The following is a 14,347-nucleotide window of genomic DNA, read 5'->3' as shown; positions in this document are numbered from 1 at the left end:
CAGCACAGGAAAAGGAAATTGATGTGCCTGTGCATCAAGCAGAGGGAATGGTCTTTGCCAGTTTATTTTTAATTTATTTACAGGATTTATAAGCCATTTTATCACAAAAGTTCTCAGCTCTACCAGTTCAGTAGGTAGTTGGATGGGGATTCATCTACTATTTATGTTTTAGTTGAGTAGTTGCACTGATCAATTGATGCCTGCAACCTTAATTTACTGTATTATTGAAAGACCACCTATCTTGAGATGATAGCTTTGGAAATTGGGCATAATTTTAAGGCAGCTTTGAAGTCTAGCCTTTTCCGGCAGGCCTACCCAGATCAATGTAAAATCAAGAATTTTTAAGATGTGTTGATTCCTGTGCTAATGTTGTTCCTCGCCTCGATCCAAAGGGAGAGGTGGGTAAGAAATATTATTATTATTGTTATTATTATTATTAACTTCTGCCAAATGGAGAGTTAATTGACAGACAGGATTAGCACTAAGAAGATAGAAGGGTTTATTGCAATACAGCTACATCTAAGAGATGAATGGTACTTTGACTATCATTTCAATGGCCCAAAGACTACTGAACAGATTTAAAGATATACTGCACAGTAACAGAAAATCAGATTGAGAATTGCCATACATCTAAAAGCTGTGGCAAGTAGGATTACTTGTAAAATGCAACACACACACACAAGTTTAACAGCTCCCCAAGAAAAGACAAATGAAGCTGCTGCCTGGTTAGCCAAACAGTACTCTTGATACAGGCCTTAAATCTTGAAAATAACATGATCTTTTGATCATAAGAACGTGAAGAGAAAATTTTAATGTCTGCAGTAAAACTGACCCACTTTATTACAACCTTTACAACACTACCTTGAAAGCCACCGAACTGGTGATGCTGAAGTGTAGAATTCTACAGCTAGGATGAAATCTCTATGTACATTATCTAAAATTGAACAAAATCTTCTACAGTAGTTTCATAGACCCAAATGACTTGATCTAGGCCTATTTGAAGAGAAGACATTGATCCACAGAACCAGACACGCATAAAACAATTGTGATATTAAGACAGAAAAAACACTGGTATCTCACCAAGGGTAAATCAATTACCCCAAAATAAGTAATGTTCATCGATTTTAACTACCAACCAGAATAGGTCAAAATTTATAATAATCCCCAGCAGACAAAAAAGCCAAGCACCTGCCATTCTAAGCTGAAATTTTGAATCAAATTATCTTAAAGATGCCACTAAAATACTGGCAAATGGTGAGGGTGGGAGAGGAGTATTGAGAAAATATTTTCAACCTTTGAAAATTTTATTTGCCTATAGTATATTTTATAGACATAAAAACAACATTTATGAGATACTCCTAGAAGTTTGGTTCCATGCAGAACACATCAAAACATTATATGAAAGCATATTTTGTATTTCCATCCAACAGGCAGCAAGTATCTCCCTGCAGAATATCATAGTCATGAACTTAATAATAAGAGTCAAGAACAGTCATCTTACTAAATGAGACAAGTGCATAGCAGAAGGATCAGTAGAATTCAACAGCAACACTTTCCAAGAAAATGGATAAGAACTTTTGTATTAAGACTCCGAGTCACTCAATAAATCTCCATTATTCTATCTACTACGAAAACATGATCTTGCTGGCATCTACACATTGTTTCCCAGTTAAGTCTAAATCTGTCCTTAACATTAATTCATAATTTACCTGACAGCAAGAGTAAGAAATTTTCCTCTCTTCTCAGTTCAAAGATTTGGATATAAGAAAGTCGCAATATTTCATGATTCAATAAAGTAGAAATCTTCTTTAGACCCTGGAAACAAAATCCAAAATGGTCCTTAAAACCATTGTGGTTCAAGCAGAATTCACAAAAGGAAAACGCCTGAAGCTTTTCTAGTGTTTATGGTAAGAGCCAGCTGCTCTCAAGAGAGCTCTTTCTGACAAAAAAGACTTAAAGGTTCTGTTGTTTGTCTTATAAAATTATTCTACATGCTAACTGAATGAAGCTTGAAATATCAAACTGTAAATCAGTATGAGATGTTACAAAACTATTAGATATTTGAAGTTAGTTACTTCTGAGAAGAAGGAAAAATAATCAAGATTTAGATGCTAATGTTTCCTAGAAAATTCACTTTAACATCCATATACCTGAAGGAAATCTTAGACCAAGTTCTGTGATGGGCCCAAACATGGTGTTATGTATGCACTTAAGGAAAACAAATCTGAATAGTCTATACCTCTTATACTAAGACAAAAAGGAAGGTTCCTCAGCAGAAAAGGAAACAAAGGAGACTGATATACTGTATTAGCTCTTTTCAGGTGGGCAGCAACCCCATTTCTGTAGTCACCTAGAAATGTTGGGGACTTCTATCCTACAGGTAATAATGTAGACTACTTAAAACCTTGCATCACCAACTTCTATTTTAAACAGAGTAATCATAACCTTATACATAGATGTACATTCCTGATCTTCATTCCTACTAAATCACAATTTCTAAAGTGGCACAAGAAATGCCTAAGTCGACTTTATTTTCCCAAAATTAACTTCCAAAAGTATTGTAGAAGTGAGGAAGGATTGGGTATACAAGGAAAAAAAGCATTTGATCTTTTTGATGAATGCAAACCAAGACTGAGGAGAGGGTAACACCACACTAGCTGCATCAACCCGATTCTACTTTTGAGTTTTCAAGAAAACTTTCTAGCCCCTTAAAGTAAGTCCTTGGGGTTATTCAAGCATAGTACAAAAAAAGGGAAGTCAGCCATTCTGGCAACTGAAAAAGACAGGTTGCTTACCTGTAACTGTAGTTCTTCGAGTGGTCATCTGTGCAGTCACACATATGGGGGCTCTGCGCCTGCGCAGGGCCAGCTTCGGAAACTTCTCTAGCTGAAAGCCTTTTAGGCGGGAACCCCTCCCCCACCGTCCACTGAGCATGCTCAGGGGTTCCCGGCTAATCCCCTCAGTTCTTGAAACCGCCTAAATAGTCTCACTGAGGTGAACCACCAGGTAATCAAAAAATGACACCATAACGGGGACGGTGGGAGGGTTGTGTGACTGCACAGATGACCACTCGAAGAACTGCAGTTACAGGTAAGCAACCTGTCTTTCTTCTTCGTGGTCTCTGTGCATCACACATATGGGTGAATAACAAGCTGACTACCCGGAGGTGGGTGGTGTCAGGTGATGGATGAAAATTCAACGGATTGCCGATAAGAGGCACAGTCTCTACGCGCTCTGATGTCCAGACGGTAGTGACTGGCAAAAGTCAGAGGTGTCGACCAGGTATCCGCTTTGCAGAGGTCCGGTATGGCAATACCTCTTTCAAAGACAGCTTTGAAAGAGGTATTGCCATACCGGACCTCTGCAAAGCGGATACCTGGTCGACACCTCTGACTTTTGCCAGTCACTACCGTCTGGACATCAGAGCGCGTAGAGACTGTGCCTCTTATCGGCAATCCGTTGATTTGGCCAACAAGTTCATAGGCTAATTTAATAGTCTGAAAAACCCAAGCAGATATTCTCTGCGGAGATGCTTGGAGTCCCTTTTGTTTGACCCATAACAAACAAAAAATCTTAGGGATCTCTGGAGAGTCACTGTTCTGTCCAGCGTATGTAGTGTTGACTCAAGAAGAGTTGTCGGCGCAAGGAAAAAGCTTGGCAGAGTAAAATCCTGCCCAAGGTGAAAGGAGAAACAACCTTTGGAAGAAAGCTGGGTCCGGTCTAAGGACCACTTTGTCGGCATGAAAAACCGTATAAGGTGAATCCATACGGAGTGCTGCTAACTCTGATGCACGTCTAGCAGACGTTATGGCAACAAGGAATACCACCTTAAAAGTCGGTAAACGCAAATCTGTCTTTGCCAACAGTACGAAAGGCTTGGCAGACAGTGCTTTGAGCACCACGGAAAGGCTCCATTGCGGAACAAGGGAAAAATGGGGTGGAACTGTATCTTTCATCCCTTTCATAAAGCGCTTAACCAGTGGATGAGTGAAGACCGAACAGCCCTGAATCCATAAATGTGAGGCAGAAATCGCTGCCAGATAAACTCTAAGTGAGGAAACTTAAGGCCTCTTTTAACAAGGAAAAAAGGAAAGTGAGGATGGTGGAAATAGGCTCTGAAAGGGGTTTCTCATTCCTGCTTAGTGCAAAGGAGGAGTGAGCTTCCCATTTGGTAGCATATGACTTTCTAGTCGCTAGTTTCTTAGCTGCTAGAATTATGTCCCATATATCAGGGGGTAAGGATTGACAGTCTAACATTGTGGTTTCTACTATGAGGTCCAGAGAGCTCAATAAATTGAGGATTAGTCCCACTGCCTTTGACAGCATCCTCTTCTAAGATGCCACTAGAAGCCAGTTGTCTAAATATAGGTAGACTTTCACCCTGTGTAGGCAAATGAACTGCCATATATTTTGCAAACATTCGGTGGGCTGTGCTTAGGTCCAATAGACGCACCCAAACTGGGACATATCGGTACTTATGATAAACCCAAGGTACCTCTGGCAAGTGTTCTGAATGGCTATATGGAAGTATGCATACTTTATGTGTATGGGGCAAAACCTACTCCCTTCTTGAAGAGCAGCATTAAGAAGGACAGTGTGTCATCTGTAATTTGCTGGTTCTGATGCAGGAAACAAGATGAGCAATGAGATTGAACAATCCTTCACCATCGGACGGGAGGTCCTCAATCTAGTTCACAGAGTGAGACCTGCTAATCATAGGTATGCATGCGAAGCGCCAGAGCGCGCACCATCGCTCTCAACTCTCAGTGAAGTGACGGGTCATGTTAAGTTGCTGACAAGAGGAAAAGTTGTATCTGGACATCATAACTAGATAGTGTATGACTCCGGGGCCCAAAGCAGATGAATATGTTCTGAAAACTCCCCTTGGGGCTAACTGAACTAATATAGAATTGAAACATGGGTACATAAAGAAAAAAAACCCATGTCGATTACTGGACCTTATGTAAAGATTCTGCACTTTCCAATGTCAGAGCCATCAAAGAAGGGCCCTTCCAGGAATTTTTAACTGTCAGAAGCAGTGCTGGGAGGAAAAATATCGACACTGGATTTGGCTTCTCAGTACATACAGCATGAGATACAAAATCCTGCACTTTATTTTCCTAGTTATGTGTCTCAATACCAAGCCTGGTCATCTTCAATGACCGGGAAGTGGTATAAGTCCTCCAAAGGAGGTTCTGCCCTGTGTAGGTGATGCAGAAGAGAGCAATGTTGAGACCGACTGATGGTCCTCAAAGGATTGAAGGGAATCAGGTCTATTCTTATGCTCTAACTCATCTTCCCCAAGTTGATCTCCTGATGTCCCATGGAATGGGGGTGGAATGGGGAAAAGCTAAGTAATTGTCCTGGTGCTGTCGGGGAAAGGAGGCGTAGGGAAGAGCACCATTTCGACAGAGCTGGCGTTGGCGTTGCATCACGCTGGGAAAAAGGTCGGGATCCTGGACGCGGACCTCTGTGGCCCCAGCATCCCTCGCATGCTCAATGCGCAGGACCGAGACATTCACCAGTGTGACGGCGGCTGGGTGCCGGTCTTTGTGGACCAAGACAAAGGCATCGCCCTCATGTCCATTGGCTTCCTCCTGGAGAAGCCGGATGTATGGAGAGGACCCAAGAAAAATGCGTTGATAAAACAGTTTGTCAGCGACGTGGCCTGGGGAGAACTCGACTTCTTGATCGTGGATACGTTGCCCGGGACTTCTGACGAGCACATCTCCACCATTGAATCCCTCCGACCGTACAAGCCGCTGGGGGCAGTGTTGGTTACAACAACGCAGGCCGTCTCCATGGGGGACGTGAGGTGGGAGCTGACCTTCTGCAAGAAGACGGGCTTGCGCGTCCTCGGGATCATAGAGAACATGAGCGGCTTTGTCTGCCCGCACTGCTCGGAATGCACAAATCTCTTTTCCAAAGGGGGCGGGCAGGAGCTGGCCAAGCACGCCAGGGTGCCGTTCCTTGGCTGCGTGCCGCTCGACCCACAGCTGAGCCGGAGCTTGGAAGAAGGCAGCGACTTCCTGCAGGAATTTCCCAAGAGTTCGGCCTTCCCTGCGCTAGCCAATATCGCCCAGCAAATCTTGGCAGGGGCGTCCAGTCACAGCTCCTGAGGCGGGTGCGAAGGCTGGAAACTACGCCGGCGCCTCCCCTTCACGCAAAGAGAAGCAAGAGAAGCTGTCCAGGAAATGGGATCAGCAAGGCAGGGAGAGACGTCTTCAGGCAGTGACAGGCTTGAAGGGACTCTGCTAGAGCCAAAACTCAGCACAAGCAGGCTGTGAGCAGCACTTTTTCCCTTCTGGATGCGAGACTCTCTGTGTCTGCCTTCGAGGATTCCAGCCTGTGATCGGGTTTTTTAACCCTGCATTCAGCATTTCGGCTGCCAAGAGCTCAGGGTAACGATGGCACTGCTCACGTCCACACTCTCTTTCTCTCCCCCAACAAAGCTGCCGGCAGGACTGTGGCATCTGGTACTTCTGACGCTGCCCTCGCTCCATCACCTCGCACCAAAGCCCCTTGTGAAGCCGACACAGCATACTCCCAGCGAGGCGCATCCCCTGTACAAGACAGGAGTCCGTACGAAAGCCGTGTCTCTTGAAAATGTAGCTCCTCTACTGCTCTGCAGAACGAATCACGACTCAGGAATTTGTGGCCACACAGCACCCATTAAACATTCTGTCTCGTTGCAATCAAGGCCCACGTGTGTTGACGTGTGCGTGTGTTTATACCTTACCCCTTATTTCTCAGGTATTATTGGCGTAATTGCGGGGTGACGCAAACATCCGAGGTAGACCCAAAAGGGAGAGAGCGACATCTCAAGATGCAAAGATTTTATTTGTGGGAAGCCCAGTGGGTTTCGGGCCCTACTTTATTTTTAGGCCTTTTTCAAGGGGGAAGAGGCGTCTGCTAGGTCGCCGGTGAATTACAGCAGGAGATGTTTTGTTCTCGGAATCTCCGCAGACATTTTTAGAACCACTTGAACAAAGCCTTAAAAATCAGTTAGACGCTGAAACGCGTTCGGATTTCCACTAATACAAGACTTTGCATCCTGAGCTTTCTCTCTCTTTTCGAGTCAATTACAGGGTGTTCAGGGGGGTAAAGTAAGGTGCCCTTCTTACCTTGTGTGCTTTTCCCTCCTAGCTACTGGCTTCTGAAGGCTACCAGGGCCATGAGTTGGCTAAAATTACCAAGAGTCAGGCAGTGGGGCTTGTAGTTTCCATTAGTGATCCCCCTACCTTTTTCGCCGCTCTGACCATGTTACTCCACTGCTGAAATCTCTTCATTGGCTTCCAATTCACTTCAGAATCCAATATAAACTTCTCCTGTTGACCTACAAAGCTTTTCACTGTCTGGTTCCTTCCTATCTTTCCTCTCTCATCTCACACTATTGCCCCGCTCGTGCTCTTCGCTCCTCTGATGCCATGTTTCTCACCTGCCCAAGGGTCTCTACTTCTCTTGCTCGGCTTCGTCCATTTTCTTCTGCTGCCCCTTACACCTGGAACGCTCTTCGAGAACATTTGAGAACTACAAGTTCAATCGCAGCTTTTAAAGCTCAGCTAAAAACTTTTCTTTTTCCTAAAGCTTTTAAAACTTGATTTTGTTCTGACTTTTATACTGCCTGTTTGGTGCATTCTCTTCCCCTCCTTATTGTTTTATTATGATTTTATTAGAATGTAAGCCTATGTGGCAGGGTCTTGCTATTTATTGTTTTACTCTGTACAGCACCATGTACATTGATGGTGCTATATAAATAAATAAATAATAATAATAATAATTGTGCTGACACATTGTGGCTGTAACAGCTGAGCCCTGTGTATCGGTCGCAATGACATTGATCACGGTTGTACGTATCCCCATCACGGTACTAAAGCCAGTATCCATGCTTGTATGGTATTCTCAGGAGACGTGGCCCATTTAACATTGTGTGCCCTCCTCTTCCAAGGGAGGGGAGGAGCCCCAAAAATGATGACATCAGACATCATGGTAATAAAACGCTCTCCATTGAAAGCAAAGCACTCAGAGCGCAGAGACTCTGGAATGGAAACCTTGAAATTGGTGGTTAGCCTGCAAGGTATACACTGCCTGATGTGGTGGACAGATGTCCATTGGAGAGAAAAGACAAGAAGGAAAATAGAATATTTTCAGCTGAGGTAAAGTATACCACACACGAGAAGTCTCCACAAGCTGTTGACCCACAGGCGGTTGAAGAGAACTGAGGGGATTAGCCGGGAATCCCCGAGCATGCTCAGTGGACGGTGGGGGAGGGGTTCCCGCCTAAAAGACTTTCAGCTAGAGAAGTTTCCGAAGCTGGCCCTGCGCAGGCGCAGAGCCCATATGTGTGATGCACAGAGACCACGAAGAAGAACAAATTAAGTTGCCACATGACCATTAATGGAAGAATAGTCCCTTTTTTAACAGGCGACTCCAAATATAATTAAACATGCTTTGAATACAAGAAATCAAGATCTAAAAAATAATGTATATATTAGGATTGGGCATTTGATCAGTTGAAAAAAAGTTTGGTCAAACATTGGTCAAGTATTTTTAAAGCATTTTTTAGAACAAAAGGACCAACCAATATGTTGGATAACATACTAATTGCAGAAACAAATTAATTAACTTCTATTGTGAAACAATGAAATTAACTTTAAGACATGTAATTAATTTTAACTTGCTGTTAAGTAAGTTTTCTATAAATGTGAACCATTTGTTGGCTTTTATCCTAGAGCACAAAGGTGAATGTACAATTACAATGTTTTTTTAAAAAAATTGAAGTAAAACAAATATGGCCTTTCAGAGTTTCTGCATCCAGGGAAGGTTTCAGAAAGCAATGGAGACAACTGCTCCTCCCCGTGGATTTGTCTTGTGAGGTTCATCAAGGGTCAATTTTGTACCCCATACTTTTTAATAGCTATATGAAACTTCTGGAGTAAGTCATCTGGGATTATGGAGTGCACTGTCAATTTCTTCTTCTTATGTACTCCAGTTGAGGTAGTGCTGTCTCTGCATATGCTGAGCGTGGTGATGTTGGATAACTGAAGAAGCTTAAGCTCAACCTAGACAGGACAGACATGTTGAGCAGGGGTACTCAGTACAAGAGGGAAAGCCTACTCTAAGTGGAACTGCATGCTTCGTGAAATATGAGGTCCACAAGGTAAAGGTGCATCTGAACCCAACTCTTCACCAGACTTCCTCAACGTGGTGGCCTCCAGGTTTTTTTAGACTACAGTTCCCAGCATTTTCTGACCATCAGACATGCTGAATGGGGCTGATGGGAGCTGAAATCCAAGACATCTAGACAACACTATTTGGGAGAGGCTGCTGTATATGTATGTTTGAAGACAAACTTAGGCTGACATGCAACACCTTCCTTATCAAATGCCTTTCTTCCGTCACCCTTTAAGTAGTGCTCCTAATTATTGTTACTGCTTTCAAGTGCTATATTAATATAAAATCAGCAATCCTTCTTTTCTAACAGAATTTCTTATTTGATGAATTATCCTAGGCGCCAAGTTAATATAAGGCGGGTTTTGAGAGTCTGTGGCTCAGAAGCAAATCATATGCAAGGAGATTAGATGCAAGGAGATGCAGGGGTTTTCAATATTTATTTATATTTTATTGCATTTATATCCTGCTTTTGCCAAGTATTGCACAATTAAAAACCGTTATTTAAAAAATAACGTATGATTCTTTGATAAAGTAAATTATTAATTTTTATCCACCCTACTCAACCACCTGTTATGTCAAGCAGGGAGGTCTAGATGGCCCTTGAAGTGCTTGCCATCACTGCTCCTGATTAGGGGAAAGCCACATTGCAAGGGAAAAGCAATCACTAGCACAAGATTTTCTTTTCTGATGGGACTGATTGCAGAGTTGCAAATGCAAACATCTTCCACTATAAATTTTTAGAGGAAAAAGTATTTTAAGAAGTTTTTAAGACTGCATGGCTAAACAGCTAAAAGATTTGCTATGTTATCAGTATGGGAGAGTTAATGCCAGCATTCTGCAACAGATTAAACAAAATTAATTAAGATCAGGAGCAATACTTTACAGGCTATCAGTTCTTCTCTAAGTTACAGCCAGCCATATTTATTTTATTATTTACAGAATTTATATGCTGCTCTATATCCAATAAGAGTCCCAATCAAAGTGTCTTTAGCAGATGGCGAGAACAAAACAACCTTGATTCCTCCCCGACAACAATTGGTAGAGAATTCCACAGAGAGGGCAACACACTGCAGGCTCTAGTCTAAGTGGACTCCAAACAAACCATAGGTCCATGCAGAATTACCAGGATTGCCTCATCTGATGACGAGACTAGTAAAGGAGAAGATGCTCTCTCAAATATCTGCAAATGAGACAATTACAACTGATAGATCGTAGAACTGCAGGGAGCCTTATAGGTCAACTCCTTGCTCAATGCAGGAAATCCAGAGATAGAGCATTCCAACAGATTTCTGGCCACCTTTTGCTCCACCGAGGGACAGCACCTCAGAAATTAGTTCCATTGTCAAACTGCTGTTACCTTCAAGAAGTTCTCCTAATGTTCAACTGAAATCTACCCTCATGTAACTTAAAATCATTGGACAATATCCAACAGTGTCAATCCGCTAGTGTAAATGATGTTGCACTAGCAGAAACTAAGTTCAGAACTATGCACAAGGGGAGAATCCAATGCAAGTTCTGCTTGAGCACACTCCACTAGCATAATGCACTTCCACAACTGAAAGATTTGGCAGGGCTACACAAGCACTAGAGTTTGCGAAATGACACCATTGGATACAACCTTTTAGATCTAGTCCAGCCCTTTGCAGCTGAAGAGATTAAGTATTAATACACACACACACTTTTCCCCCATTGAACCATACAAATAACACTTCAAGTAAGAACTGCAGTACATGCAACATCTATGGACAAAGAACACCACACATAACCAGTTAAGTTATATTTTTCTTGTAAAACACACACCAGTTGAGCTAGAATCGTAAACCTCTAAGGTAATCAATTCTGAATTTAGCAAACATTTTTCTACTTTATCACCATTCTGTTCTTCCAGTATGCAAAACAATAATAGTATAGATTCCACTCAGGCTAGCTTCCATATAGTTCCATGAGAGATTAAGGGTTTCCCTGTTTAACATGCACTTGACATGATTCATAGGGCCTTGCTAGACGTACCACCGAATCCGGCGGTGAGGAGGGGCCAGGCCACGCTAGAAGTAGCGCGGCCTGTAGGCCCCATCTACACCAGAGGCGGACGGGGCCGAAGGAAGCCCCATCGCGTCCGCCATTTTCTTTTTACTTAAAGCGGCCGCGTGCGCAGGAGCGTACCAACGACCAAGGTAAGGAATTTTTTTAAAAAAATAGGGACCCCTGCCCCCCCTTCCCCCGATTCCCCCCCACGACCTCCCCTGGCCTCCAATCCCCCCTTCCCCACATCCATGTCCCACCACCCACCCCCGTCCCCACCTGCTATGTCCCGCTGCCGCTGCCAATGTCCCCAGCCACTCTGTCCTGCTGCCGCCGCCAATTTCCCCAGCCAGCATTTCCTGTTGTCGCCATGTCCGGCCTGCAGGACATGGCGATCCCTGTCGTCCAGGATCACCATGTCCTGCAGGCTGGACATGGTGACAAGAAATGCCAGCTGGGGACATTGGCAACGGCAGCGGGACAGAGCAGCTAGGGACACTGGCAGCAGCAGCGGGACACAGCAGGTGGGGACGGGGGGGTGGCGGGACATGGATGTGGGGACAGGGGTGGATCGGAAAGAGGGGCAGATGGGATATGCAGATCAATTCTACATTGGTTTACTCAGAAGTAAGTCCAAATGAGTTCAATGGGGTTTACTCACTGGGGAAGCAAGCGAAGACAGGAATTGGTGTGTGAGTAGGGGGGAAGCAGTTGCACAAGAGAACAAGACTCCTAGGGTTGTAATAGTTGTGTACAAGAAGGAATTTCAGCAGGTGTGGCTTGTGCCCTGTTCTCTCTTACATCCGCGCAACCTATGAAGTAGCCTGTTCTAAGCTTTGGTTAAGTGGCAAATTCATATTTTGTTAGAGTGGAAAAGTGCTGCACGTGTCCCTTTTTTTTTTTTTGGTAAAGCTTTACATAACTCATTAAAAAATGGGGAATTATAAGCTACACCGACAGAGTAGTACAGCTATGTGAGACTTTTACAATTGGCTATAATACAGTGTATCAAGAATTCAGCCTCACTTTGCCTTTCAGCGAAACGGTTCTCTGTTTCATCAGAAAAAAATTGGATCCAAATGAGTGGTTTTGTGTAGTAGCGCTGCCTATTGTTACCCCCAACTCAATCTATTAGCCCTGGCTCCAGCTACTGTTGGCTGCCTTGCCCTCCACTTCTCTAGCCACAATGGGCAAGAGCTACCAATAGTTATATCATGTCAATGTCAGCTATAGTGCCATATTAAGACAACTGTATCATGCCACGTAGGCAAGGGCTTAACTCCAAAACGGAAAAAAAAGTGAGCTAAAAAAGTTACAAATATTACAAAACAAAATGGTAAGAGCTACTGTTTTCATTGTACTTACCAACTTCTACCATTTGAAAAGGTAATGAAATGTAAGGAAGTATTTCATGTGTTCCTATTACATGAGGATGCGCAAGTAGGTCCACTGAAGATGTTAGACCATTTTTCCAAACTGTGTTTTTTTCTGCAAAACTGTCATTTTAAAATAATATCTACTATCTGTAACTCCAGATAGTTAGATATATTCATTTGGCACTGAAATGTTATTTGCACTTAACAGCTCAGAAAGCACAGTATATAAAAACAAATTCTGAGAACATTTTATATATTTCATACCAGTATCTGCAACTCTAAAGAATTCAAATGTTCTTTTTAAATGTATATAGCTTTAAAGCACAGTAACTGCACTTACCCTTCCAATCTGACATCAGGTAAAGTCCTATTGAGTGCAATCATTTCACTTGCCATTAAATTAAACTGGTTTATTTTAAACATTTCCTTCATTTTTTCTTGATCCTCTTTAGAAATAACAACAGGTTTTCCCATTTCTCCTGGGCCTTCATGAGGTTTCTGTACCAGTTCTGGAACTAATAACAATGTCTGTATTAATAAAACAGTTTAAAAGAGACTAAAGGCTATAATCAAATCACTATAAATATTGAATATAAAGATATTTAACACTGAGAAAAATAGGATTGTGAGTCATACCATTAAATTGGATTTAAAAGTATTTAGTAGAGAATGCAAGCACCAATTTTGGTGGCAAACTGTGACTTTTTGCTTTAAATTGCTGGGGGGGGTATTTTGAAGTTTTTTTCTCTGCTGCTGTCACATCACTGAATTTTGCTGGTGGCAGGGCAGGGGAGTAGCCCCCAGCATGGTCTGGGGGAGGAGGGAAATGTGCCCTCCCTGAGTCTGGGAAGTTGCCCACCCCCTGGTCTACTGCAACTTTAACACATTCTGACAGTTTTTTTGCATACAGGCTATTCTGAAACAAGTGTTCTAGAATGACATACTGATTATGACAAGTATGTGACTGAATAGATGAAAGCAACATTGAATGTCAAAGCAAACAGAACAAAACTGAAACATAACAGCGGCACATAGAAGGCACCAAAGTATGGATGTCAGGAGGCAATGACATATTAGCCCTCAGAGGTCCAAACTTCTGTTTCAGATTACCCAAAGATGCTACTTTCCAGTCAACTGAATCAGGTAACTATGCAATGACACTGCTTCAGGACAATCCTTATTGATGGTTTCAAGATTTCCCTCACCAACAATCTGTACAAATGCAGAATTGTATATTTTTTCTTTCCACTAAAATCCTTTGATAAGTTGAGAAGAGAACACTGCAGGAAGCTGCACGTTAAGGTCAGAAACACTGGTCTAGTTCAGATGTCACACCAAGGTGAACTGGGTCAGTGTCTTAGCCTTAAAGAGCTGTATTTTTAATAGGACAAACAGGAAATGCAGAAGTTAAAGCAGAATTTAAAAGGCTGAAAGACACCAATACTTAAAACTAGTGTTAAGATTAAGGATGTGCATCACCTCAGTCCTGAACCCCGAATCGAAGGTGGGACCAGATTGGGTCGCTTCAGCCCGAAGCAGCCCAAGTGCTTCAGACCATTTGGCCCAATGTCCAGCTGCTGCCGCAAACCCACAGGACTTCCTTAAGGAAGATGGCAGCTCTGATCTGTTGTAGATTTACTGTTGCAAACTACAGCAGCTGGAGTTTGCCCCCCACCCCCAATTTTTTTTAGGCTTTATACTGCTACTTTCGCTTCTTGTTTATATTGTTGCTCTATTCAGTTTTACTGTTATTTTGTTTTTATGCTTATGCAGTT

General features: G+C 42.8%; 2 protein-coding genes across 2 annotated transcripts in view; one reads left to right on the top strand and one right to left on the bottom strand.

The window, feature by feature from the left end:
- GALNT1 (polypeptide N-acetylgalactosaminyltransferase 1) overlaps positions 1-14,347 on the bottom strand; it is a 63,003-nt gene that overhangs the window by 23,118 nt on the left and 25,538 nt on the right. The window contains exon 3 of the mRNA XM_063131189.1: positions 12,913-13,087. Within this exon, the coding sequence (XP_062987259.1) occupies positions 12,913-13,087 (175 nt within the window). The remainder of the gene's footprint in view (positions 1-12,912; positions 13,088-14,347) is intronic.
- Positions 5,364-6,169, top strand: LOC134392287 (cytosolic Fe-S cluster assembly factor NUBP2-like). The gene has a single exon (XM_063116487.1). The coding sequence runs from the start codon at positions 5,493-5,495 to the stop codon at positions 6,117-6,119; it is 627 nt and encodes a 208-aa protein (XP_062972557.1). The 5' UTR covers positions 5,364-5,492; the 3' UTR covers positions 6,120-6,169.

This window comes from Elgaria multicarinata, chromosome 1 (assembly GCF_023053635.1).
Source record: "Elgaria multicarinata webbii isolate HBS135686 ecotype San Diego chromosome 1, rElgMul1.1.pri, whole genome shotgun sequence".
NCBI lineage: Eukaryota > Metazoa > Chordata > Lepidosauria > Squamata > Anguidae > Elgaria > Elgaria multicarinata.
Note: the sequence above shows the minus strand (reverse complement) of the source record. Positions and strands in the feature narration are given on the sequence as shown.

What these genes read in the sequence shown, in the direction of transcription:
- LOC134392287 (XM_063116487.1), top strand. Translation starts at nt 5,493, where the DNA reads ATGCTCAATGCGCAGGACCGAGACATTCACCAGTGTGACGGCGGCTGG.